This window comes from Phaethon lepturus, unplaced genomic scaffold (genome assembly GCF_000687285.1).
Source record: "Phaethon lepturus isolate BGI_N335 unplaced genomic scaffold, ASM68728v1 scaffold12451, whole genome shotgun sequence".
Lineage (NCBI taxonomy): Eukaryota > Metazoa > Chordata > Aves > Phaethontiformes > Phaethontidae > Phaethon > Phaethon lepturus.
This window is the reverse complement of record NW_010518509.1, coordinates 77,409-102,682: the sequence shown is the minus strand read 5'-3', so window position 1 is coordinate 102,682 and position 25,274 is coordinate 77,409. Positions and strand designations below refer to the sequence as shown.

The 25,274-nt window shown below is 38.6% G+C and overlaps 1 protein-coding gene across 1 annotated transcript in view; it reads right to left on the bottom strand.

The window, feature by feature from the left end:
* LOC104628241 (RNA-binding motif, single-stranded-interacting protein 3-like) overlaps window positions 1-25,274 on the bottom strand; it is a gene marked incomplete at its 5' end in the record, with an annotated part of 84,057 nt that overhangs the window by 21,218 nt on the left and 37,565 nt on the right. The window contains one exon of the mRNA XM_010296757.1: window positions 9,590-9,700. Within this exon, the coding sequence (XP_010295059.1) occupies window positions 9,590-9,700 (111 nt within the window). The remainder of the gene's footprint in view (window positions 1-9,589; window positions 9,701-25,274) is intronic.

The window sequence follows — 25,274 nt, the reverse complement described above, 5'->3', positions numbered from 1 at the left end:
TTTTGAGAGACTCTTTTTTGAGAACTTCAGGCTGGAATCGCTGTATATACAGGATCCCAGTGTCTTACACAGTGTATGCACCTTTAGTTCCTTCATTTAACCTTATTTCACAAATGAGTGAACCCTGAACAGGCTGTTCTTTCCAGATGAAAATAAGAAAGATATCTCAAAAGCACTGGCAATTTGTCTTAAAGGAAGTTTAAACCTTTGGGCTACCAGCCTGCCAACCATCTGATAAACCATGTGGATTAACTGTGAAATGCACTGTGCACTGAAGTTCAGAGGGATATGCTACGGGAAGAGGCAGCGCAATTCAATGGAATATTATTTTTGTGAGCATCTGCAGGTCCCGGCTTTGGCCCAACACACGTTATGTTATTTCTGTCACTGTGATTAAAATACGAAAAATACTGAACATCCTTCAAATTAAATTAACTTTCAACTTCGTTGTATGTGTGTTCAATAAATGTGGCAATGTGTCACCCTCAGAAACACTGCAGCATCTATAATCTAGTGTTTCTCTGAAGTCCCAGTGGCCCTGGAAGTGTTTACCCTATGAGAAAACACCAGGAATGTAATTCAAAGGTTGCTGCTCAGAATAGAAAGATTTTGCTTAACAAAATGTACCCACCCCATTGAAAAAAAAAAGCCAAAAGCAAGCAGTATACTTACTAATCCACACAACACATGTTGAAATGAGTCAATCTTAACTCTTGGTCCCAAATGTTTTTTTCTGAAGTGAATACTGTGAATGGTCACTTGCAACATATGTTTACTCTTTGACTGTGTAGACTTCAGACATTGAGAATAAAAGGTTATTTGATGTACAGCTCTTTTCTGAGTCTTGGTACATCATGCTCAGTAAACATTTTAAAAAGTTTTAACAATTGCCTTAATTCTCAGTACTTAAATGAACAGAAAATAAAAATTAAATTATTATTACTTGTTTTGAAATGAAATAACAATGTTTCTTTGTAATTAAAAACAGAGCTTGGAGATGAAAAAAGGCTGCTAGACCACTGCTCTGTTTTTGTGTCAATGCCCAGAAGTCCTCCTGTGGATTTTAAGGTGTTTGGCTCAGTTGAGTTCTGAAAGTCCCAAACGATGACCTTTCCCTGATTCATTTCAAACACTAGTCTAGCTCTTAATATCTTACCAATTTCTGCAAGATATTCAAGTTACGCTTTCCTTATTTTACTTTCAGCTCCTTATTTATATTGTTAGCACCATTAAAACTGTCTCTTCCTTTCCATGGATGCCCTTCACATACCTACATCATGTTATAAGCTACTGTTGTCTATCACCTTCATGCCCTTTTCTTTCAGCTAAACTTTAAAACCTCTGTGATTGAAGTTGATACAATTCAAGTACCTCATCTTAGACAGAACTGATATTATGTGAAGGATCGCAACAGTGCTTTGCAGAAACTAGTCGCTCCTCCATATAATTTATCATGCTGTTCTGTTTTGTTGAGGATAAAGCCCTTTCAAGGATTTCAGGACTTCTTGCTGCCTCTGGGAGACACTTCTTCGCTTTCATGTTTGGCATCATCACTTCATCGCAGTTTGGCAAAAAAAAAACAAAACCCTCACCTCTCTAAGACCCTCAAACTTGTCTTTGACTACAGAGGTCCCACAGAATTTGTCTGCATCATTGATAATTCGGATTCATTACTTCTCTGGAAAGCCACATTCATTGTTTATCAGAATCACCTGAGTCTACCTTAAACCCAAGCATGACAATAAAAACAAGTTTCATTCTAATAAGGCAAAGATGTATGTTTGTGATTATAAAACTGAAAACATATTTACAAAAGAGAAACACGTCAAGAAAATATAGGTGACAGATCTGACAAGAGTACTTTTGTTTTCCACCTTTTATTGTGTTTGTCAGTTATAGGTGTGGCAGGATGCTTCAAACCTAGAATTATTTTCATCTCTTTAACCTATTATTTGTTCCTTTTTTCTACTTCCCTGTCTGTTCATCTAAATCTTACACAAATCACTAAAACCAAATGAAACCAACCTTCTCTTCCCAAAACCTGCCCTGATTATTTGTGGCATCAACACATTTTCACATGAACACACGTGGTTTATTCCCTTTTTTCCCTCTTACCACTCAAAGTGTTTAGGGGAATGATCTACTAGTAGCTAGCAAAATGAGTTCATATTCTTGGCTCGTGTCAAGCAGACATATGAACAAAAAGTTCTGGGAGTATGATTAAGGTGAGCCTTTGCGGGGAGGTATGCTGCACACCACTCACTATCTGCCAGATACTAAAGGTTTTATGGTTTTCAGCTTCTCTTCACTATTGCAAAATAAAAAAGTTAATTTTATATGCAGTGCATGGCTATCACTAAATAACGTGCTTTGGAAGGTGCGGCTTTGAACTACATTTTCATTATCTTTCGAAGTTTCACCATGTGACACTTCTAGAAATCACAAAATGGAATTGCAGTAGCCATATGTAAGAAAATAGTGCAGAAACAAGCCGCTAAACATTCTAGTTGACAGATACGTGAAGTCAGTTGCAAATTAATTACACGAATGACTTTTGTCCGTTGATGAAAATGAAGTTATATTAGGTATGGCTCTTTTGGCTGATACTTTTTGCTTTGCTGATCCATCATTGTTCCTTTGCATTAACTTTTTATCACCATGATGAGGGCGTTGGAGTCCTTCTCTGAAAGGGAATCTGGGCTAATATCTCTATGAGTCAGTAGCTGATACCTCGAAGAAAGGCAACAAAAGCACCTGTTTGTTTGTGGAAGTCTTGTGTGAAGGTAAAATTTAACACAGAACAAAAGCTATTGACAATGCTGGGCTCGTATGAAGGGCTGCTTGAACCAAAAATGGAATTCCCTCCATCTGTGTTTATTCTCCTTTTACCTTCCCTGTCTCTACCTTTGAAGGTAGGCACACTTGCACATAAAGGCTAACAGTAAGCCACTACCAACAAATGGTCAGAAAGTAAAGCTGAGTTCATAAGAGAAGGGGGAACACTACAGAATTCAGATTTTATAAACTCTATTATAAATTCAAAATACCATCTAACCATAGCTATGGTCAAATGGAGACTGTGAAACCCATGCTGAGACAGATGATTAGAAAGAGCCTCCTCTACATGAGGGCTGATCATCCCAATTCTCACAAAAGTCAGTGGGACTTGAGGATGGTCCAAAAAGGGAAAAGATCACATCTTTCCTTGTTCACCCTACCAGGTGTTTGCCCTATATACTTTCAAATTAAGAATTTTTCCACTCTGCTTGTTGCACCTGCAAATGTTTCCTTATAGAAATGTTGAATCCCTTTTTTAAGATTGCTGACCTATTTGCCTCAATAGTATTTAGTGGCAGCAAATTCTGCAAACTGATTAAATGCTTCATTCATCAAAAAGTTATTTGTTCCTTGTTGACGGCTTGGAATTGGTGTTTTGCAGTTGCACTGAGTGCCCCTTTTTAATCTCAAATTATCTATCAGGCAAATTGGAGCTGCCTTTCAAGAGGCTGTTTGGGAAGGAGGGAGCAGGAGGAGTTATTTGTTTTTTATAAATCTCGACAGAGCTTATGCTGTTCTTTTCCTTTACTACCAGAGTAATTTCTCCTTAAATGGATCTCCTGCCCCAGACAGCTCAATGCTGTTAATCACTTGCATTTGCCCTGGACCTTGGCTGAGTAAATGGACAATGATGATCCTAGTTTCAACCTGAACTATGCTAATTTAATTTGCAATCGGTTCAGTCCCATATTTTCCACAGAAACGGTAACTGATAGAGCTAGTCAATAAATAAAATAAAAGAGCTTCAAGATTAACACCTGATAACATGAAAGGCACAAGACTGCAAGGAAACTTTGCTCCTGCAACTCTCTGGGGACATTGCAACATACAATTAGAATAACAGAATGCTTTTTGTAACAAGGATCTGAACATCAGGGAAATGCAATGATGTTTCAGCTCCATGTAGCTGTAGTATGTGCAAATAGAATTGCAGATTAAACATGAAAGAAACAACCCTATCTAACAAAGCAGTTATTCTGCTGAGGCCTTTAGGTGACATTTTAAACCACTGGTGACCATGGAGTATCCAAAGGAAATAAAAGATAAAAAACTTATGACAAGCTTGTTGTTCTATTGAAGGGTTCTGGAGATATCATCAAGCTCTGCTGGCAACAAAAAGAACTAACAAAGTGAAAGATAAGACTGATGTACCCACATAAGAAGCCTGTTATTCCATTGAGAGATTTCTAGTGATTCTATAAACCAGGAAAGCTGACTTAGGGTGGTGTGCAGTTTCAACAGAATACCACATTATGTCAGTGCAGTTCTTCTACCTGACTGCATTTTTAATACAGAGGTATGTGGAACAATTAAACAATTTTTTTGTTGTTGTTTAAAAAGCACAATGAAGATCTTATTTTATAAGTTGCCCATTATGTTTGTAAGTTAGAAACTGAAAGTTGAGTGGACCAAGCGTGAAGACCAAGTGTGAAGACCAATTAAGCAGCAGATTTGAGCTAGCAGTTTTAGTAAAAAACCTGGCTTCTACTCACTCTCCCATCGGTAGGCACCTCAAAGGTTTAAGATGAAACAAGCCTACGCTAAGGCAGTTCCGAAAGAGAGAGAAAAAACCTGGAATTACCCCTCTGCCAATGAGGACTAGCGAAGGCTGCCTCAATCTGTTGGTTGAAACTGGAACCTAAGCGGTATCTGAAAGGGATGGTAACAGCAGGGAGGGGAGAGAAACCTGGACCAAGAAAGTGCAGAACACAAAACATCCTTCAGGAATGAGCAGCAGAGGAGAAAGAATAGAGCAAATCTTCTTCTGACTGAAGTGGCGGATTGTTGCCGCTGACGGCCAAACGTGGAAGTGCCGCAGTAAAAGGGAGCCGAGCAACAGGGACTGAAAGCAGTGATCCAATCGTTCAGTTTTTATGTTTCTAAAGGTTTTTGCATTATCAGGCCATCAATCAAAACTTTATTAAACCACGAAACAGATGTCAGATCAATGGCTGTATCGGAAACATTTTGAATGACAGGGTGATGATGGAACAATTCCAGCCTCCATACATTATTAAACACATACTAATACTACTCTTTCAATGCTACCCATACAGACTCACTCATTCAGTTCTCCCTTTATGGTACCTTTTTTAAAAGCAGACCTAACTGTAGATGAATATTACATAGGAAAAGCAAGATTTACTGTAATAAATAATAATAAACTAGTAAACAAAAGAAAAATTTCAAGGTTAAAACCAGCTGTCTTCACATTATGCCTCTTGGCATTAAAATTTCGTTTTAATACAATTGTAAGAGCTGAGGCTGGGTTGTCAGCCTTAATCAGAATATTTAGAGTTATCGCCCTTTTGCTGTAATCTTGACATAACTTAAGCTTAGGTTTTCTTTACATATCGGCCCACAGCCAGCCCAGCCGTGTAAACACTTTCCTTTTGAGAGAAGAGGTGTGTATGAAAAACACATATAAATCAGGCAGAATTCACCCCTCTGGCAGATTCTCTGCTTAACTGCAGATTTCAGGCAGATTTGGGGAGGTGATCAGTGCAGCACACTTCCCTCCCAACTCATCAGTAACATAAACTGTATTTTCCCTGTCAAAAATCAATTTGATTTTCAAATTCAAAGGCAGAAAGGAATTATATTCTTGGTGGATGAAGCACAAAGCACAGTAACTGGGAGATGCAAATGTTGTATGAAATTCTCTCACATGCCACAAACTGCAGACCATTACCCTCCTCTCTTCCCCCGGTGCCCTATACCATCCTTCCAGCTGGAATATTCGTTGCAGGTGTATGTTTTCATGAGGTGGGCAGCAAGATCAAGTAACAATGGATTTCCAGCTTTTCACTGGGCCTGGCATCTTGATAGCCTTAGTGCATGTCCCTGATTAGAGGAGTGCTTAGTACAGCAGAGATGTCTGATTTCATGCAGACAATTCAATAAGAAATGAAGAAATAAGAAATAAAAATGTTAAAAAAGATAATAAAATAAAATTAAATATGCATTATATGGGGGTTTTGGAAAGAAAGAAAACTTGTTCCTACTCCTGGCAAATGGTTTCCTAAACAAAATTGTTTGAGTTTTTGGGGGCCAGTAACTGAAGGCTTCCCATAGCACAAGGGGAAGGCAACTGGCTGTCGGGGGGGCTGTAGGACAACTGCTCTGTTTTGGCTGCTGAATTGGATGCTCCCAGCTGGAAGTGAGCAGCCCTGCCAGCTTTTAGCCAGAAATGCCCCCCCGGCCTGGTGACTAAATAATCAAGTGCAGGCAGGGATGGAGGCAACTGTCTCTCGAATTCCCATGGGATTTTAACATGTGCTTCAGGGCTGAGAGATCAAAACTCAAATCCAATTTTTGGTGTTGAGGGAGGAATTGGCAGTCCACTCTTATTCAGGTAAATTGCCTCACTGAAGGGCTAAAGAGTGCTCCTCCATGAAGGGTCTCCTGTCTGGAACAGCTCCAGCCTGGACAAAATATTTTAATCTTTTAGAGAGCATCAAAAGGCAGAGTAATCCCCACAAGATACGAGGCATGCATAGGCCTGTGTGCTATTTCTCTAGCTTACTCGCTGGAGAATAGATTTTCTGTTGAAGCAATATTTTAGAAACTCAGCATTCATCCTGAATCAGGCAAGTTCGGAAGCGTGTTTGAAGTCAAGTCTCACTTAAGTGACCACAGAGGTCTGTTTTGGCTGAAAAATATGTTATGTTAATTAGCAAAATGGTTTGTATAAGGAAGTGAATGTATGAAAGCCTTTTAATAAAAACTGCTTTGCATACTGCAAGCTTTTAAATTAAATTGGGACAGAGTTACAGCCAACACTGAGCAGAATTGTTTGTGACTTTTTGGCTTGTTTGCTTAAAAAAAATCTGTCTTGTTTCTTGAAAGATAGCTGTTGGCTCTTTATGGCACCCTGTTGCACAATTTTAAGGATAAAATTAAAAAATATGTTCATAACAGAAATGTATAGTTTATGTTTTCTATTTTCTATAAAACTTAGTCCTGCTGAGGTACTCACAGTAGCATGTTTTGGACTTGGCTCAATTCGTCATGGCTTTATGCTCTCAATGCTCCTCTCTCTAGACTGAAATTCAGACTTCAGAATAATGAAGTAAAACTATCTCTAAATAGATCATATCTCTAAATAGCTTGACCACTTTCCCCACATTTTTTTCTGTAACAGAACATGTTAGGAAGATTCAATTTCAAGTCAGGATGAATACATCCAACAAAACTGCTACTGGCAACGCAAATCCTAAAGTTCTCCCTTTAACTCCTGACAGGAGGAATTCCCAATGACCTCCATGATTATACTGCTTACATGAAGACTTTAACCGAATATGGTGCTGATGGTGTTTTTGCCAAAGAGAAATCCTGTATGACATAAAATAGGGTGTCATTTGAGACTTATGAAAAGCCTATGGATATTGGAACACTTACCAATCATTTACTCTTTCTTGCTCTTTAAGTTTTCTATAAATGAGTTCGGAGTTTTAAAGATAGTAAACATAAACCTATATGGTATACCTCTGCATGTATTTCAAGACCTTGTCAAGGAATTCTATGACCCTGAAAGATAAGAGTCTGTAAAGAGCTAGGACAAGGAAGGAAAGACTTTCTTTACTACCAGTTGCAGTAATATAAATTCAGGATCTTCTTATCACCCACTAGATCACCCACTGCCTTTCAGAGTCCTTCCCCTGCATCTCCAAATGGATTTGTTACTATGAGCATTGTAATAGTGGTCTCAAGTTGGAAGAGAACATTAGCTGGGAATCTTCTAGTTTCCATTAAGATTGTGAGAAAACAAGCACAGAAAACAATGTCTGTAAGTCATGAAAATTAAAATTCATAGGAGCTGCCCAGCAGCAGCACAACAAGAATTAATTTTCCATTTTCTTGTCTGAGTTTTTAAACACACTTTTGAATCACAGTAATTACACATGCAGAAATTCTTACTAGTCCTGGTATTTCCCTCAGTTTCATCTCTTCACAGGGGAAAAATCCTGTTACTAACTTTGAGATGTAATTCCTACTTCTCTGAAATGCTGAATGAAACATTTAAAATAACAGGAATAAACAGTGAACCATTATATTCAAGTTTCTTCAGAAATAAATACAGAAGTCTCAAATCTCAACAGATCTTTTTTTAAAAGGGGAAAAGACACTAGAGCTAGAATTAAATTCAACAGATAAGAAAAAAGGAGAGGAAGAGAAGAGAGAAGGAAGAGAAGACCCAATCCTTACTTTGTAAGGATGCAACTTTATTCAGTACCTTATTCAACTTAAAAAAGCCCAAAAAACAAAGTTGGAAGACTGTTCCTATAGATTAGTATCAAGTAGTACAGTGGTGAAATAGAAAAAAATATTTGTAAATGCATAATAGATATTTCGTGCAATTATTGTGTAAAGTGCTTGTGTGCTAAAGACATGTAAGTGTAATGCTTATGCCTGCATTTTTCTAAAAATACGTACGTACATGCAGTGTGCACACATTCACATATCAAACCAAGAATCAAAAAATACATATTGTGTGTAGGCTGTTGTACTTTATGAACATTTCAGAGGGTTTTTAGTTATTTTTGTTAACAGTATTTTTTGCCTTTCTCTGACTCTGGGAGAGTTTAATGAAGTCTGACTTACACAGCTTAAAGAGAAAATAATTGTTGAAATATGCATATTTAAATATAATATACTGGAAACACAGGTGACCTTGTCCCAAAATCACATTTCTGAGCCTGGAGCACACTATATATGGCTGGCTGCTATGGGTTAGAAATGAGTACTGGATCCTGCCACAAAGCCAGAATTCCCATTTCCCAGTGGTATAAAACTTTCTAGATTGAGAAGCAAACAATTTCTGATTGAAAAACAAATTGATAGAGGAGTACTTCCATGTTTACATGAGAATTAGTACAGATAATTCCTGCTAAGTACAGAGCAGGTTTTGTTGACCTTCTGTTTTATTACTCACACTTTTTTGTCAGTTCTGTTCTATAATACCTAATGCTGACTGTATGAATGTTTTAGAAACAGAGAATCATAGATATACAGAATAGTTTGGGTGGGAAGGGACCTTTAGAGGTCATCTAGTGCAACCCCCTGCAATGAGCAGGGACATCTTCAACTAGATCAGGTTGCTCAGAGCCCCGTCCAACCTGACCTTGAATGTTTCCAGGGATGGGGCATCTACCACCTCTCTGGGCAACCTGTGCCAATGTTTCACCACCCTCAGTGGTCAAAATCTACCCTCTTTTAGTTTAAAACCATTGTCCCTTGTTCTATTGCAACAGGCTCTACCTGTAAATACATGTTCGTATGACGTAGCGATATGAGGATATTGTTTGTGTAGTACATCATGTTTGGGTCATGATGAAAGGCACTTTGATATGTTTGCCTGAACAGGGACAGACATCTCAGGACATGGAGGAAAACCAAAGTAAATCACAGCAATATTTTACTGCAAAAAGGTGAAGCACTGAAAACCCAACAATAATAAATTACCTTGAGACTCAGTAAGCAATAAATGGTTTGCAATGTAGAAAGTAAACAGTATAACCTATGGTCTTACCGTTCCTGTTGTGCCCAAGGAAAGGTGGTTCATCTGTTGGGTCAGAGGGCCCATCATGCTTGCTGGCTGCATTGACATAGTGTGGTCCATTGTTGGTGTTATCACAGCACCCTAAAAACACACATAATTTACACTTCAACATTTCACTTAAAAAAAAATTAGAAGCATTCTCTAAATGAGTGAACCTGGCTGAAAACTTGACATGAATCTTAAAAGAGACTAATATATCTGCCAGAGGAAATATGTTTTGTTTCTATTGACAACCAAGCTGCACACATATATTATTTGTATTACTAATGAGGCCAGTTTATGTCAGTTCCAATTAAGTGTCACTTTTTACTTCACTGCTTCTGAGAAACAAATACATATGTTCTTTCTATGACGAATGCTCCTATACGTTGCAGAATACCTGTCATTCCTATTTTTCCATGTCCTATATAGAATAATCTTACAGACAGAACACATATGTCCCCAATTTTCTCTGACTTCTAAAACCTTCAGTCTCTGAGATCTTCAACCTATTATGGTAATTAACTTGGATTTTTCCAGTCTCAGTTAAGAACCCTTACTCATGACATTTTACAGCTGATTAAGTAAGACTAGCTATTGACAGCGAGTTTGGTAGTGAAACCCATTTAAAACACATACACAGCATTTAAAAGCATTTGTCTTCTCCACATGAAAAACAAAGACATTAATAACAAACAGCATATGAATTAAAGCAAGAACAAGACTTTGAACAAAAATGAAACAAAAGATATGCCAGAGCAGCTTTGGAGAAAGCTTCTTTGCCATTCGTGTTCCTTGGTTTTTTGCTCTCCCACTCCCCAAGGTCTCATGTTCGTTAGGGAATTGTTGATTCTCTTCAGTTCTACGGTGTAAAATGCTACTTCCTGTGCTGTTTGAGAAAGTCAGAAATAGAACGGTCTGCTCTTTCTCTTGCAGATACTTAAATAAGGAAGTATTTCCAGCTATTTCTTCATATGAAGTAATAGCTCCACTTTTTACATAAGTATGTTTGTGAGCACACATTTTAAATTTGCACAATCACATTACATCTGCTACGAAGTGTGGAAAATGTGGATGAATGTATTTGTTTAAAAAAAGGAAAACTGACATTTTTTCCATCGAGATTACTGTCAAAATCCACCTATAAACAGGAATTTAAAATAAACTAATTCCAAAACCCACAGCACACATGTTCTTAAGTGTCTGTCTCACATTTACATAGACCTATGTGACTGCATTCTCAAGAATCTGATTAGAAGCGAAAGATTTCAAATTTTCAGTTGCAAATAAAAAATAAACAAAAATTAAAAACGTGGGGAAGTACCAGTTCAATTTTTTCCCACCTTCCAGAGGTATTTTGTCTACGCACATCCTACCTGAGAAGCTGCAATTCTGCAGTCTCTGCAAACTCATTACTTGCATGCAATGGTAAGGAGAAGGTAGGCTCAGCTTGGTCGGTCCTTTTTGTAATACCCTCAGCGTACAAAATACATACACGCTTGTGTACATAAATGTCACATAGTGGATTATGTTTCTTGCATGGATAAGAGTCCCTAGGGAAATCTGGCAAATTACAGAAACCAGCCTCCACAGAGTATCTGTCATGATTCCAAATAAATACTTATAAAACAAGCTGATAAGTGTGCAAGTATCAAACCTGCAACACTTGTGAATGTTTTTGCCTCTTTCTTGGCTATGTTAATTTGCACTGGTTTACATAGGTTAACCCATTGATTAACTCATTCTAACCTTTGATTAAACTTCGATCATTGATTAACTCAGTGCTAACCTTCTCCTTGACAGCACGGGTCCTTATAAATTGTCACAAACTTTCACCCCAAAAATTTCTTTCAAATTTCTTTCAGCTTAGTGGAGTTAATATTTTATTAAAAGAGCCCTTCTTTCTGCCTTACGTGACATTCTTCTCTTTCATGCTGCTCCTCTCTTTTTGATGAAAAAAATCTACCCTTTTGCTAAAAGAGTTTGAAAGCAAATCTGCAAGGCATACACTCATTCAGCCAATTTGTCAGTCCCGGCATAGCAGATCCAGTGCAAGAGTCTGAAGTAGTACCATGCCCAAGGAAAACGATGTTCTTGCTGTTATGTTCAAATCAGTGGCCTGGGATACCAGGGCTGCTCCTGTAGAGCAGCACGCAGCCAGATGAGGTCTTGGGGTTTGGATGTCCACCTGCACTTTTTGGTTATGCTAAGAAATCATAAGCTTTATGCTCAGAATGATCCAAACCATAAACCAGTATTTCTACTGTACCAAACACTCAAACCAAATTTGTCAACTGATAAACAGTTCTCAGTTCCCTCTACGAGCAGTTTTTTCCTTTGGCTTAAAGATGGGCAATTGCCTCAGGGCTTTCCGTGACAGACAAGGTGAGCTCCCACTTGTGATGTGTGACGGGATAAGCAGAAAGTCACACCCGCACCACAGCTTCATGCAGCCCCGCACTGCCAACAGTAGTGGCTGCAATCAGTTTAGGATGTTCCAAAGCCTTAAAATACCAAGCTTTCTTTGCAAAAATGTTTATTGCAAAGGTGTGGTTGGAGGAACTTGCTGTGATTACAGATGTGACAGACTGATAGCTATTCCTGTGTATAAATTCAGGAACCTGGAAACGAAGAAAGGGCAGCAGTGAAGGCAGTCTTATGATTTAGTGTAGCAAACACAAGTGCCAGGCACAGCGGAAAAATCTGATAGCAAATGTCTTTCAGTAGCAAGACAGTTTTTGCAAATAAACTATTCAAAACAGTATGGACTGGAGAGAAAATACATGACGGACAAAAAAAATTCTCACAGACAGTAAACATATTACCTTAAAATAGAAAAATATATATTCTAGTCTCTACACATACACCATTTAATATGTTAGGAAAAGAAGTTGGGAATACAAATCAAGTATTCGCAGCTTTCCTAAGACAGCTTAACATGTTTGAAGCTGACAGTTACCTAGAGCAGAGAATTACATGCATTTGCCAGGCCATTAATTCACCAGAGTTTGCAAAATCCTCTTGTGATCACGTAGGGAAAAAATTATACTTAATTAAGGAAATATCGTCTGGTTGTTAGGGCAACACCCAGTCTCCAGACCATAATGCATTTCATAATACATGCTGTCAAGTCCATTCATATTCAACTTATTTAGCTGGAGAAGACAACAGTGCCTTGCATCAGATGTTGCCATCGTATTAAAAGTAATTTGATTCTTTTCAGCCTATAATAGGTATTTGCTGATAAACATCCACTTGGCAACTGGCAAAGGCTACAGCAAACATATTTTTCATCTTCATCTGTTTGGATGTCTGATTTTACGGAGTTTGTAAGCTGTATAGAGAGACATCTTAGCATGGAATAATACTATTGAAGGCCCAGCTTAGTTGAAAAAAACTGCAGCAGAACTTATGATGAGGTTTTTGCCACTCTCCTTGCCAAAACAAGTAGTTGGCCTGCCAATTACTTAGGTCTGCCCTGTTGCCTCAGTGTGATTAATTTTTTTATAATTCCTGCAAGAGACTTGTTACTATAATGCCTTTTAAATTTGGCGAGATATTCTTGGCATATGACTTGTCATGCAATTCCGTCGATGCTATAGTGGCTTTAAAAGAAAGTAGGATTAACAGGGCAAATGGTAAAGAACCAATGATACCGAAGAAAATGCACGGTTTTTGCAACGCTGCAATAAACTCAAGATAAGTTCATTGAAATATAGACTTTAATTCCTCTTCACTTTATTTGAAAGATCTTGTTGTTTTAAAATGCTCTAAGTTCTACGGGCATACCTTTTATATAAGTGAATGTATTTATTTCAGAATATTATCTAGTCTATTGCTTGCAGAGAAAGAGGCCTGACTTTATCAACTGCAAACACTGTACACTCCCTGTATGGCAACAAACAGAAATCACAGGAAGGACATAAAATACAGCCTGTTTATTATATTAAGTAAACTATCTTTAAGTACTTGCCAGTAACAAAAGGCATCAGCAGAAATAAAGTTTATGTTGGTGCAATGACCCATGCCACCTTACGTGCCTTGAACGGTGGGAAAGCGACATCAGAAATAAAAAGTATATTAGGGGGCTCTAGGAACAGAGAGTTCACTAGTTGAGAGATGCACTTGGGGGCCAGTGAAAGGATTAGTTAGTCCCAGCTTCCTAGAATAATGAACTGTATTAAAGGCTTCTGTTTTATTCCAGTGTTCTAATACTGATATTGGACTTAAGGCACAAATACCAGCTGAATAAATAGTTTTTAAAGCTTACAGTAAGCATCTGTTTATTTTACAGTTTACTTTTTCTTTATTTAGGAAGTTCTAACAAGTTAAGCATACTTGCAAATTCTGCTTTGTAAATACTGGCCAATGTAAAGGCAATAAACATTACAGCAGCAAACTTACTTTTAAAATTTATTTACAGACACGTTATGTAGTCATACAAGCACCAGGTCATTCCACCTGAATGAATACTACCAAGTGAATGTCTTTATGTTATCGAGAACATGTTTTTTCTTGAGGTTTTATTAAATTCAGTGAAAGGATGACTTTCCTTATACTTATCAGTCCAGACGTGTCTATCAAGAATTAATATGAAAAAACCCAACAAGCATACTTTTTTGCAGATATCTGTACTCTCTCTGCATATTGAATAAATGATGACCATATTTCTTTTGGTCTACTGTTCTGTCTAGATTGACTTGTCTCATCTCCTTGGGCTGCCTCTTACATGAAGCAGAAAAAATAGGGTCCCTTCATCAGAGAAGTGAGAGTGGTGAAGTGCTCTGAACTAGCTGTTAAGTGGCCAACCTTTCATGACTAAAGGAAGCTGTGAAATCCTCTCTGCCCTCTGTCAGCAACTGTAATGGGGATAGTTGTTGATATTTCATAAAACCCAATTATATTTCAAAATTAAAAAAAAATGTATTATCCCTTTCTCAATGAAAGTTATCTTGGCATTCACTAGCTGATCAGAGATTAAATCGGGATTTTAGTATGTTGAGGAAGATCAGCAAATACCAGCTAACAATGTATATTTTACAAGACTTAGAATTTTGTTTCATTTCATTACATTATTGAATATAAAAGCATGCTAAAAATGGCGTAAAGTGAGCAGGAAGCTCAAACCCCGCACTGAATTAAACCAGCTTTAACTTTGGCATGGGCAAACCCCGATACAGACCTTCACCAACTCTGAGTCCTGCTTCTGTGGCAAGTACTAAAGAACAACCTCATATTGTAATATTTCTAATTTTGGGCATAAATTCAAATTCTTATCTGACATCACATTCATACCTTAGTTGAATCTCCTTGGAGCAATGGACACATTTGCTTTCCCTTTGTCACTTTTCTTCTGTATGTTTGTGAAGTTCTTTCCTCAGCTGAAAGTATACATCATTGGTCCAAGAGAGTTACTACCCAGAAGTAACTGGTTTTAAAGGATTAAGAATCCACATATAGTGTGGTAAATAATGTGACCCTTGTGTATGCATCACCTTTCCTACAACAATAGCCAAGGTTTTTGACGGTTTCTTTCCCATTGTCCTTCTTGCCTTTAATATATATCCTGTCTCCTAGTTTAAAATACAGTTTTTGATAATATACAGACACTAGCCTACATGTAGATATGCACATTAAAAGGGTACAGAGAGGGGAACATCAAGAGATAAAGAAAACACTGTTGATGCAATAGAAAGAGTTTTGTATCAGTAACTGTGTGCACAAATAAAGCAATACCTGCAACTGTATTGGTACCGGTTAATAAATGTATTACATCAGGGAGTACCATTGTGATATTATGTCAGTAGCTTATGCTCCTACCAGAGTTGAAAAAACAGTAAATTTCATAGCATACTGCTGTCTGTTAGTATAAAAGGACTTAAAAAATCCAAAGAGATGATAGCATTTCTGTGCAAACAAAAAGTTGCCCATGTCACTCAGTGCCTAAAGTGACTTTTGCATGGTGACTTAAATCCTTCCACCCAAAATAAGATCTCAAGAGAAAGGCCATTTAGCAAAAGTACAATATTTATGAATGGAGAATATACCTGAATTACTACAGAGACTCTGCAGCAGAGTTTGAGACGCCCATGTGATATCTTTGCCCTTACTGTCTGCACATGCAAGCCCACGTGATCTCTCTAGGCTGTGAGAGAAACAGTAGTTTCCATACCCTTCTCCAACTGGCCCCAGGAATAAAATAAAATTACTGGTATTGTGTGCCTGAATAAATGGGAGTAGTTTTGCTGGGGCCTGCTAACAGGAAGGAGCCCACTGCAGTTAGGAAATGACGTGTCGCAGTGGGGCACTCGTGGCAGCAAGTGTTGGAGCAGGCAGAGAGGTCATAGGCAGCTCTTGCTCCCTTTTCTGACATATGCTAGAGGGGAACAAGAAATGACTTTTTTTTTTGTTTTCTTCCTACTCTTCAGTTTATAAATGCACTTGGCTGTGTGCCGGCTTTATATATCCAATCCACGTAACAGTGCTTTTGCTCTGTCAAGAACAGCCATCACTAACAAAAGTATCCTCACAATGCTCACATAAGGCTTAGCATCCCCAGAAGACAAAGAGGAAACACAGAGGTTGTGATTTGCCTGGGATGTAACCATTGGAATATACAGAACAAAACTTCTTCTGCCCTTCCTACTCTCAGATTTAATAAAAAATACCCAAAGGTCTTTTCATTCCATGTCAAAATAAGCACAGATTTCAAAACCTCGATTAGTGAAAACAAATCTTTATTTCCTGCACAGAACTACCTAATTAGTATGTGACACACGCTAAAGGGTTGTGCTTGGCAATTCCATTCTGTTCATGTTATAGGTATTTTCTGATGTGGACTAACTCCTTCATCCGCTGTCTCCCAGTGGCTGATGTGCCATCCTAATAAATGGGAATCAGGAGTCTCTTTCTTGTGGAATAGTTTTCCTTAGCATTAGAATGGAGTTTCATCTATTAAAGCTAAATTCAAATAGTATTTCCTCTCCAGAGAGTTCTGTGGTGTTCCCTCCCTTCATGGCCATAACCAGGCATGAAAAACGACTTGATGGCACATCCTAGTTCTAACAAGGTGCAAAATGGAAATTATTAAACAGCACAATTAAAATATGAATCAGCACCAGTGCTTAGTCTAAATTTTCACTTCCCTGCCTTACTGGGTTCAAATAAAACTTTCAAAAAGAATGCCATATTTGCATCCTCAATAGTCTGGTCTTGCATATTTATGTATATACACACATCCACACTTATAACTGCATATGGGAAGACAAATGATATTGCAATTTCTATTACACTCACTCAGGCCACACTGTTTTTTCAACATGTGGATAGTTTTTTTGCTGTTTAAAATGCTCAGCCCATGACTTATTATGAAAAAAGTAACTAAAAGCAACAGTGACACGTTTTTAAACTTCTTATTTATGCACAACATTTAATAAATGTTGAGTAAGAGCTTCTGTTACTAGCTGAGAATACTCATTTTATTTTCCTCAGGGAAATATGCTCAAAATACAAGAAAAATGCCTAACAGAAAGACTTGCCTTCAGAGCTTGTACTTGGAGGTAGAGGGGAAGAGCAGGTTGGCGGCATGAGAGCACGTATGGTGTGTTTAATGTGGTAGGACCTTGGCTTTCCCTGGGTCTCAAGCCTTCTGGGCAAGGTGAGGCAGCCCTGCCTGTCTGTGTGTCTCCATGAAGTCATGACAACAGCCATTTGATCAAGACCACATGTCTGAGACACTGCGCTGTTGCTCTCTGCTCTTTTGGTGAGATTTAGTACCTAGGTCATTTGCCAGGCACAGAGCGTGGCTAACTGGGTTTGGGGAGGAAACGTCTGTGACATTTCTTCTGTGTGCACTTCTAGCCTCGACACTACAACGGCCAGTGACAGCAGCTGTGATCTGTAACAGATGTGCTGTGTTTCATTTCCTGCCCGAAACCGGGAGGGACTTGTGCTGTGTGAGCTGCAATCCAGCAGCTGTGCTGGGAGAAAAGATTCACTCATTAGAAGGACAAACACTGCCACTGGGAGACATCAGAAATGCTGAGGAGCTGGCTACCAACAAGAGAAAAAAACCCAGAAAGGCAGGTGGGTAATATAACCCTATGTATCCACCAGAGGCAAGATGACAAAATGACACCCTACACAACCGCAGCCAGTGGAAAATGGTATGGCTATGCATGGGGTGAGCGCCACAGCACTAGAGGGACCTAACCACAACCAGTCTTAAGATGGAAATATCTGAAATATCTTCAGCTTTCAGAAAGGTGAGGTGGTATCACTTAATGAAGCACCAAGGAGACATACTGAGGTGCCAGGGTGGCAGACAGCAGAGTGCTCATCTGTGAGATCCTTAATCCTTGAGAGGACCATGGGAAGAATGGTCAAGGGATGGGTAGATATCAGGATGTCTCCCTGCAACTGCAAGATCAGATAGGCTCCTGCAAGCCAGAATTTACTAGTGATACAAAGGAAGATTAAGGGTATGGAGGGTGAGAAAATTACGTCCTTTCCCTCCCCATCCCATTTTCTAAATTTAAAAGTTCTGGAAGGTTGATGAGGGGCAGTAATAATCCTCAGGAATTCTTCTTATCCTACCTATTGAGAAAGATAGCAGAGGATGCTGGAAATGAAACTCTGAGTGGGTAAGGATGTTTTTTGAAAAATATGCTTCCGTTCAATAAGAGATTTTAGATTTGAAGTTGATAGACGGAGGAAATCCTGTATTAAGCCACAGTTCGTGTTATGTATCAATCCAGTTCTAGATCACAGTGGTTCATTCTGATCTTGAAATATAGAAATGTCTCCTTATTAGAGAGGACAAACACAGAAATCTGTCTCTCTGTCATGTTCTGTTAGAATTGTAATCTGTTATGTTAAACAAAACCCTTTCTCACACAATAATGGAAAGAAAACTGTTCCAGCCCTGCCTTTCCTCTCATTTAAAACCACAAGATTTCACAGCCTAAATGCCCTGCCCCAGATCCCAAATTGCATGTCATTTTCTGGACTCACAGCCCCTCAGGGGAGGCTATGGGTGAAATCCACTCCATTCTGTATTGGGATTTGTCCTTTGACTAGTTAAAGCTGGCTACCCAGCAGTGCCAGCTTGGTGACAGACCTCAAAACCAAGACTGAGGCACAGATTTTCAATAGTGCCTTTTTACCTTATACTTCATCACTAAAAGTAATGTGAGATTTTCAACAGTGCTTTCCTACCTTATATTCTGTCATTAAAGGTAATGTAAGCCTATGCCTCACTCGTGCTTTTATACATTTTAACTATGTTTTTTCTGACTCTAACCAGACCAACTTCTGCTTGGACTAGACTCTGTACAAGCCAACTGCCACCAAGATGTGGCTTTTGCTGCACCTACATAACTCCACCATCCTTGGATGATGCCCTCAGTGACACCTGTGCACTTTTCCATTTTTCCATTGTTTTGAACAACTGATAATATAGGCACAGTCTGGAGAAACTGCAGCTGCAAAAATGTCCTTACCTAGAAATTCTGTCCCTGATGCACAAGACCACAAGAAGCCAGTAAAGCTGACAGCAGCAAGCACACACAGCATGTACTTCAAAGGTGACTACATTTAAATCAGTAAATGTACAACTGATGTAAATGAAATAAAATTCAAGCCCTCAGTTTTGTGTCAATAGCCAGAAAATAAGAGTCTATAGAGGCTGAACCCATTTCATAACTAAAAATGTGATATTTTAAGTCCTCATTTACTTTAAGTTACTGCTAGTGAAACCAGCCTGAGTACTACAATAAATGTTTGACATTTATAATTCCACCTTCTACAAGGACCTCTTAGTGCTTTACAAACTGTGTGATATATAGAGGACTCAGGAGCTGACCTGTTGTCAGGGTTCTGGGATGGGTCTGGATCTACATCTGAACTTTCCCAAGTCTATGAATGTTCAGACTAGGGGTACAGCCTGGGTCATTATCATTGCAGGCCCGAAGAGAGCAGGTGGTTTCGATCACACGCTCCAGTCCAAATTAACCAATAAAAGGAAACATTTTACCTCAATTCATGCTGAGAAGATTTGAAGTAAATAATAGAAAATGGCTGGCTTAAGTCTACCTTGCTCCACACTTTATTGTCTTTTAAAAATATGATGAAAATATTGAGGAAAAGCACTTTAAAACTGGCCCTTGTGAGTAAAACTACATTGTGCAAGTAGTCCAGCTAGTCTAAAAAGTAGACGCGAAAAGTTCAAAAAGGTGTAGATTTTGGCTATTGTTAAGCTAAAAAGAAGAAAAACTAAATAACTGATCCATCAAGGATTACTTACTTTCTTTTTAATATATCTGCACTGATTAAGAATGACTAAATTGATATATTTTCCCTTTTTTGTCCAGATAAAGTCACTCTTGGGCTGAGGTCTTCCTTATAAAGTTTCAGCCTGGAGCACATTTTTACAGCTGAGTTATTATCCTTAAAATATGAGTTCATACTGGAAATGCTGGCAGCCCTCTTAACTATTGTATAGCAGTGAGCACAGCTGTAACATGTTAAATATGTTGAAAGTACATGGGGAGAACAGAGTGGCTCAGAGGACTGGTAATAGAATAGGGAGTCTCAATGCTGGGTCACCAGGTTCGGTCATTGCTGGGACTGAAAGTCATTATCAAGCTACAGCTGTTCAGTTATGTCCAGGCATCAGCTACCCACAGAGAAACTCTCATCACAAAAATACATTACCACCACTGTGATGTCCAACAACCTTCCCAAGGACTGTGAAAGGTAGGGGGATGCATCCCCACAACTGCATCCCACAGGTTAGCTCTGAGATGAAAAGCAGTGATGGCACAGAGGGGAGAGGCTTGCATGGTCACTGCCCTGCATGCTGCTCGGTTTGCAGAGGGTGGTCATCACCAGCCTATCACTACCATGTCTTTTCAGGGCATTCTATTTTATCAAAAAGTTGTTAACCATGGAAGACTGATCCCAAAGGACTCCATTTTCCACATTAGCGAGTGGACCACTTCCATCCCATCACACTAACAGTTTCAGAAGAATTCTGGTGATGCTGCTTAAATGAAGGCAGAAAGCAGATGACAAAGTACTCTTTCAGCTCCCCAGTTACAGTAATGCCTAGCATGACCAAAAACTTTATTACTACCTCTCCCTAAACTGATAGACAGTAACCTCTTGCTATTTGCATCAAACTATAATCCATTTCAACCTACACCAAAACAGTAGTAAATTTTTGCATAAGCAGATGAATGCAGAGAGTTCTGCGTTTCTCAGAATTGCGTGCTGGAGTGCAGCCTTTTGTCATAAACCAAAAAAAAGTAGCCAAAGTAATGTGGGCAAATGAAGTTAATATTTAACATATTTATTCAACATATTCAACAACTTTGCTGCTTCAGTTTTTTAATGTGAATGGATTTGTTGGAGTAAATTAGGTAAGTCTCCTTGGTTCACATTTATCCATACATGGTGCAATATTCTCTATAAAAAGCTTTGATTTATGATAGCTTTTTGGTGCACCACCATTTCTTACCAGTGACTATGTACAAGCCCATGTGAAAGCACAGCAGTCAGATCCTGACACATGACAAAGATGTTCTTTACTCTTTTATGGCTTTGTGGCCTCTGCACACAGTCTGATTTGCAGAGTTTTATGTTGAAGTTAAAGATGTTTCTCTGCGCTGCTATCCTGAATACCTTTCAGATATTTGAACATTGTAGAGGTGCTTGGTTTCCTCTGTAAAAAAATCTTTATGTCTGTTTTATTTTCTCTGGCATCTAGAAATCAAGCTACCATTGCATTCAACACTAATTTCAGAGGCCCTAGGATGAGTCAAAGAAAAGCAGTTCAAGACTTGTCAAGGTCTTTTTCTAAACAGTACTCTTACATTTACCCAAAAGAAGTCAGTTCTTCAGGCAAAAAGGCAGCTGACTAGGAACTGCCTACTACCAAATACTGCTGTGAAAATGTCTCAGACAATGTAGAGCACCTTGCTTTGCTGCCAGAGAAGAATAGCTGGTGGCCCAAAACTGTGGAATGTATCAGAGTGAGTCTTTGACCCAAACTAGATGATCAGCCTTCTGGGAATCACAGATCAGGCAGCTGAGTCTGCCATGAGTTGCAGGAGACGTCTTTTACATGAAAGTAAGAAGATCTCTATGCTTAGGAGGAATAAATCACAGTATAAGCTAGAGAAAAGAAGCTGGATGGTATACACATATTGCTGAGATGAACAGTAAATTATTTGGAAAAAACACTTTGAGGGAGAATAAAACATCCTGTGAATTCAGGTCACACTTGGCACATAATTGTGACCAAAAGAATGAAAAAATTGGAGCTGTCAAAATGCAGTGTTTCCACCATATTTCAAAATGACATGTCATTTCAGAATTTATCTAAATTTGAAGGAAAAAAAGCTTAAAATTAGTTCAATAACCCAGAAATGAAACCAGGAAGATTATAGATACTTCATCTTTGTTGTTCTTCTCACCCTCTCCCCACTCCTTAAATTCTCTCTTGGAGTGCAGTCAAAACAACATTTTCACAACTTTTTCCATGTCACTACCCTCTCCCTCTGCACATTTTCACTTCAAGACAAATTTTAGAGTTATTATTCGATTCTGCCCACAAAGCCAAATTTTATTATTCACAGAGTACTATATATGTAATAGTCTTGTCAGTCCTAGCCAGAGGCAAAGGGTAGCCTCGGAGGAAAAGGAAACAAGAAACATTCAAAGGAAGATAAATAGGAACGAGATGATAGGCAAATGGGTAATACTCCCATCTTTTCTTGAGAGCTGTGTGGATAGAAAAAAAGAGTACTCTAATTAATTCCAGAGTGACAGGGACTCGAGGGCTGGACTCTGTGCACTGCATGCTTGTGAATCTTCATTCCATGTGAACCCCCTTCCTCCAAAAACCAAACAAACCCTTATTTTGTCTTTGACATCAAAAGACACAGTATAACTAACAGCAGATGTTCCGATAAACTCCAGTAGAGACCAACCTCTTGGCAGCCATATTTCTGTTCTGCAGTGGCTTTTCCAGCCGCATAGAAAATCCATTTGTGGGACTGAAAAGTACACGAAATGGTTTTCTGGTAGTATTTCTTGTGGTATTTTTCTGGTACTACTTCTACTATCGAGGAACTGCAGTACCATGAAAGACCCTGTTTTGTGGTGTTTCATCCCTGTGTCACTGCAAATGGTTATAAATGCAGGGAAGTAATGCAGAAATGCACAAGCTTGAAGCATAAAATCGGCACGAGATGAGGAGAAATTTTTAGCAGAAGCCATCTGCAATTTCCGTGGTTAAAACCTCCATAATCCAACAATCACAGTAACATTCAGATCTCAGTTTAATGATTTTGAAAAATTTGACCTGAAATCCTGGCCCCACTGAAATCAGTTAGAGTTTTGTCACCGACTTGAATGCTAACAGCATTTCAGATTGTTTTAATCCTCAGAGACAGAAGCCAAACTGTACATTACTATGCACTGTACAGTACTATGCAGGTATCCAATAGATTTTTATACCACAGACAGATTGTCATTAACTAATAATCCCAAGCAGAGATGATTTTGCTCTTGTTTTCAGATTCAGAATGTAATTCAGTGATTTTTTTCCCAACAATCCAATTTTAAATTTTGTGTTATTTTTATTTTTTGCAGTACTTGCCATACAGGCAGCCTATGGCTGCCTGCAGACTTGTTTAATCAAGAAACAAAATCTTATTTTATGGCAAGACAGTCATCTTGTCTAGAAGCTGAAGCAATTAATACAGATAAGGACAATCAACCTGGGAACAGGAAGATGGTGAGTCTAATAACAACTTCCAGTATGAAACCATCTAATAAATACTTGTTATGCGCACTGAGAACAATCCTAAGGCTGAAATGTTGCCATAAATTATTCATACAAAAGTTTTGGACAGTAAACAAATCTATGAAGCTAACGATCTCTTTGCAATTCATGAACAAAAGTGGGGGGAGGGGTCAATCCCCAGAATAAATTGCAATGTATAAATCCACCAGCTGTAGGCATAAATTACTGATGCAGAGATTCGCTGCAGAAATTGTAAAATAATCCCTGTGCGTTTTCTCTTTCCAGAAAGACAGCTTTGAAGAGCAACTGCAGAGCCAAATAATTTAGCATATACTCATTTGCTGTTCTTGACCAGAGCACTAATCACAAGTTAGGAATCAAAGCCTTTGGACTATAATGGGTGAATCAAATCAGAACTGTGCACAGCATTAGCCCTGGTCTGCTTAAAACTAACAGCAAGCAAGCGTGAAACCTTTGTCAATAAAGACCGCAAGGGGTTGTTGCAAGTTTGGGAAACATTGATGTACATTTTTGTTTGATGTACCAAACTGCCTTTCCTCAATTGAGGATCCATACTGAGTGACTAGGTGGTTTAAAAAGCTGAATGAATTTCACAATGGCAAAGTTCACTTCCAGTACATTTATTTAATGGCTGAGGCAACTGATGAAAGGGAAATAAAAATCTGATGAGGAGAAAAAAAAATTAGACTAGAATCTAGACTCCCCCAGGACAATTTCTTGTGCTTTGTATCCTCTGTACTGACAGACAACATATTTGCTTTCTAGCTAATTACCAACAAGACTAAAATTTTACATCTTTGATGTGTATGAGATCAAAGAATATTAGGAAATAAAAGTAAGATTAACATAATTGTCTTGTACAGCTATAATAAACTATGACTACATATACAATCAGACACGCTGCTCATCAGGAAAGCATAAACTAGAATCAACTGAACTAAACAAGAATGTTGTTTAACTTTGCTTCCTCAGCAGCTTCTCACCCCTCCTGACATCCACCACTGGATCACAGATGCAAAGCCAGGAAAGATTCCCTCTCCCAATGTCCATCTGACACCCTGAGACCCATGGGAGCTCCTGTTTCATTTCTTGAGCCTTTAAACAAAAATGTAGCTGCCTTGTGCAGACACAGCGGGCCATCAGCAGGGAAAGAACTGAAGGATCTCGAGGTCCAAAATCACATATCCCTCCTACTTACTTGATCTAAAGGATTAACTTCTATTTATTTCTTTTACTACTATTGTCTACCTTATGTGCACACACAGACTGGGCACCAACCCTCTGTGGAAGCATGGTCTGGTAGTGCAGCCTTCTCCTATTATGCATATAGGATACGGTTGTCATCTATCAAATCTGTGTGCTAGTTAGTATGTTCACTTTAGGGGGAAAAAAAAAAAAAAAGAGGAACCGGTGCTTTGGTATACGCCTGCATCTACTTCATCCTTACCACAGCTAAAATACTGCCTTAGTATTGCAGTTTCTTTAAACTGTCTACAAGAACAATACTGCCCTGTAATAATTGATAAACACCCGGCTTTGATTGATCGGTCTTCAGCCTTTATATACACAGTGTGTTTGTTTACTCCAGAAATATCTAGTATTCCCACTTCCTCATCATCTCAGCTGTGAGGAAAAAATCAAAGGCAGCCAAAAGTAACTGCCTCCTAAGAGCAAAGTGGGGTGGGAACATTTGGATCACTTCTTCTTATTAAGGTGACATGAAAAGTCTACTTCTGACTAGGAGCTGTGAGCTACTCCTCAGAGTAAAACCATTTTGAAGGTTTTATTTGTCATCAGGTGGCAGTGACAATGAAAAATGTCTATTGCACTTCAAGACAGCTGGTA